Genomic DNA, 3515 nt, shown 5'->3' on the forward strand with positions numbered 1-3515 from the left:
GAAAATGTTATTTATACTTATTATTTTTTAATGCTGAACTAGGAAATTGAACCTTCAGGTAATGGAATTTGTACGTGCTATGGTCGCTAATCGTTTGGCGCAGAGCGGCAGTGATTGGGTCAAAATATTCCGACAGCATAACAGCGGCACTTATAACAACCAATGGTAGGAAATTCGATTGATTTAATTTTTAGTTTTATAGCATTGAAATGCTTTATAAATGAGAAATTTTGAAAGAATAGAAAAAATAGAAAAAATTCGATCACGAGGCAGGATTCGAACCCGCGTTTCTTGCCTAACCGTAGCAACGCCTAGCCTCTCGGCCACCCGTGATCCTGCCACATTTCGATTGATTTAGTTTATTTATATGTTTTTTTTACGAAATTAGCTATCCACTCAAACACGAAGTGTACTAAGAAATTTAATCCTGCCGATCAGAATTATAGGACAAACTCGTGAAATTATTGTATTATTATTGCATTAGCTCTTGCCCGCGGCTTCGCACACGTTAAATTACATAAACATAAACCTTCCTCTAGAATCACTCCTATCTATTAAAAAAGATCCATCAAAATCCGTTGTGTAGTTTTAAAGATTTAAGCATACATACAGGGACATAGGAACAGAGAAAGTGACCTTGTTTTATACTAGTTGTGATTAAGCATACATATACTATATTTGAATTACATCTGTCCGTTAGTTTGAATTACATTTTGTTTAAAACGTTCAGTGCGCGCAATGTATGAGCGCGTATATTTATCTGTTTTGAAAACATCTGAATATCTTTAGAGATCCATTTCTGATAAGATCCTGTTCAAGGATATATCATAGCTGCCTACATATCAATGAGTATTAAAATTGCATCTGTACTGTGACAGACAGACTGGATAAAATACAATATTTACCTATTAGTTTTTGAAAATTAAGTTTAATAAATTTTCTGAAAATTTTTACGCCTCTTACAGTCCGGTTATTGGTATGTGTTTTTTATTTATATATCTATTGTAACAGAATAAATGCGATATGTATTAAATTTCAGGTACATAGTAGATTACAAGAAGTTCAAAAGTAAAACGGAATTTTCGGCGGGAAAAATTGACGACGGCCTCTTGTGGGTGATCGAACAATTACCTGGCAACACTGAAGCGGCCGATCTGTACGTAATTTTTTTTTATATCAAAATATTAGGTGCATATGATTTTATTTTTAGAACAAAAATATATTTATTTCCTATATCCAAAGGTTGCCTGGAAGAAATCGCTTCTAGGCGATAAGGTTGCCAAATTGTACAATATATTCAGTTAGTTTAACGGCGCCGTTCAATTTTGTTTTTGTAGCTTAAATCAATTCTCATATATTTGCATCGATTGAGAACAAATTATATTACTATTTTATAAAATTTTCGGCTGTGGCTACCCCGTCGTGCTCATAGAAAATAAATAAAAGTAGTTCCTGAGAATAGTGTGTTCAAACAAACAAAAACCTTTATAATATTAGAACACTTAATATATCTGTCATTTAGAACTGATTTGATACTATACATATATTACACAGTAGCGTAATAACACTTTCAGTCAAAACATTACTCCCACCGCAGTCGGGTAAAAAATAAACACTTTCCAGCACAGAGGAGCTAAAAGCAACGACGTACTTTCCGTCCTACAACATAGCGTATTTCCCGCGCATTTTCAACCTCAGCGGCGGAAACGAACGTGTCGCCACATTCGGCGACTGGTTCGGTTATAAAACGAACCCAAGAGCTAGAATGTTCCAGAAAAAACAGGTTTGTTTCATTTGTCGTGTGATGAAATAGTGTGAAACATTTAATTTTTGAGTTTTATAGCATTGAAATGCTTTATAAAAGAGAAATTTTTAAAGAATATACTAGAAGTCGCGTCTTTTTGCTTTTGTTATCAATTTTTTTTTTGTACTCTTTAAAAAAAATGTGTAAACATTTTATGTGCGTATGTATGTATTATAACTGTACCAAATAAAACAATTAGATTAGCAATTTCCTACTTATATAGTATACTGACCGCCTCCTTGGTACAGTGGTCAACGCGTGAGCGTAGAACCGAGGGGTCCTGGGTTCGATTCCCGGTGGGGACGCACATTAAAAAACAAAGTTTCGGTCTGGCAGGACACAGAAGGCTGATCACCTATTTGTCCATAAAAAAATCGATCAGTAAAAAATATGTATATCATCTGCCCCATACCCTAGTAGGGGACACGGGACTTCACTTACTAAAATCTATATAATACTAGCTGCACCCGGCAAACGCTGTTCTGCCTTACTCTTATTTAGGGGTATGAAAAATAGATGTTGGCCGATTCTCATAGATACCGGATAAGCACAAAAAATTTCATCAAAATCGGTCAAGCCGTTTCGGAGGAATATGGCAACGAAAACTGTGACACGAAAATTTTATATATTAGATATTAAACTCAAAGGACTGACTGACTGACTGACATAGTGATCTATCAACGCACAGCCCAAACCACTGGACGGATCGGGCTGAAATTTGGCATGCAGATAGATGTTATAACGTAGGCATCCGCTAAGAAAGGCTTTTGATAAATTCTACCCCCAAAGGGAGAAAATAGGGGATGAAAGTTTGTACCATGAAAATTTATCAAGTAAATTATTCAATAGCGTTAATATTGAGAAATTTTTTCTATTCTTTCAAAATTTCTCATCTATAAAGCACTTCAATGCTATAAAACTAAAAATTAAGCGTTTATATTGTTTCTCTCCAAAAACAAATAAAATGGCAGTCGTCGATCGCATCGCTACACGACACGATGTCGGTGATGCGCTATAACGACTACAAGCACGACCCGCTCGCGCGCTGCGCGTGCGCACCGCCCTATAGCGCGTGCAACGCGATCGCCGCTAGGAACGACCTCAACCCAGCTAATGGTGAGAATTTTTGTGGATGTTTGGATGTGTGGATGTGTGAATGGTAAATGATAATAAGTCTCAAATGAAAGAGTCGAGTATGCTCCGACATGAATTGGGCCAGATCACACCGGTTTAATCTGAGTTAATTAGTTTTTTAAACTCAAACGTTGCCGTGGTACTGTTAGCTTGATAAGCCATCGCTCATAAACTGTCAAAATCGGTCCAGCTCTGTCAGAGATAAGCCGGCACAAAGAGACGGACTAAATTGTAAAAAATAAAATGCCGGTACGTGTACCATGAGTAAGTACATTTTTATTAAAGCGTTTTTTTATATTACACACAGACCCTTCAAAGTCCAAACCTATCCTTATCTTTACATATATTATATAAATAACAATTAGGGACATACCCATTTCGTGCGCTCGGCCATCGGAGCCACGGCGCGACGGACGCGAAGGTGACCAGCTCGGAGCTGGCCAGCAAGTTCCAGTTCCTCAGTGTTTCCAGCCCCACGTACAACATCTCGAGAGGGATACCGCCCTTTCAGTGAGTTGTTGTTTATAATAACTAAGGAAAAAAGCGTTGCCCCACATGTTTGTAAGAAAATTTATAA

The 3515-nt window shown here is 37.0% G+C and overlaps 1 protein-coding gene across 1 annotated transcript in view; it reads left to right on the plus strand.

Annotated features, from left to right (window-relative positions):
- LOC119828812 (putative phospholipase B-like 2) overlaps positions 1-3515 on the plus strand; it is a 9833-nt gene that overhangs the window by 5580 nt on the left and 738 nt on the right. Inside the window, exons 8-12 of the mRNA XM_038351087.1 lie at positions 59-165; positions 1040-1156; positions 1624-1783; positions 2776-2920; positions 3304-3448. Of these exons, the coding sequence (XP_038207015.1) occupies positions 59-165; positions 1040-1156; positions 1624-1783; positions 2776-2920; positions 3304-3448 (674 nt within the window). The remainder of the gene's footprint in view (positions 1-58; positions 166-1039; positions 1157-1623; positions 1784-2775; positions 2921-3303; positions 3449-3515) is intronic.

Source organism: Zerene cesonia, chromosome 8 (assembly GCF_012273895.1).
Source record: "Zerene cesonia ecotype Mississippi chromosome 8, Zerene_cesonia_1.1, whole genome shotgun sequence".
NCBI classification, from domain to species: Eukaryota; Metazoa; Arthropoda; class Insecta; order Lepidoptera; family Pieridae; genus Zerene; species Zerene cesonia.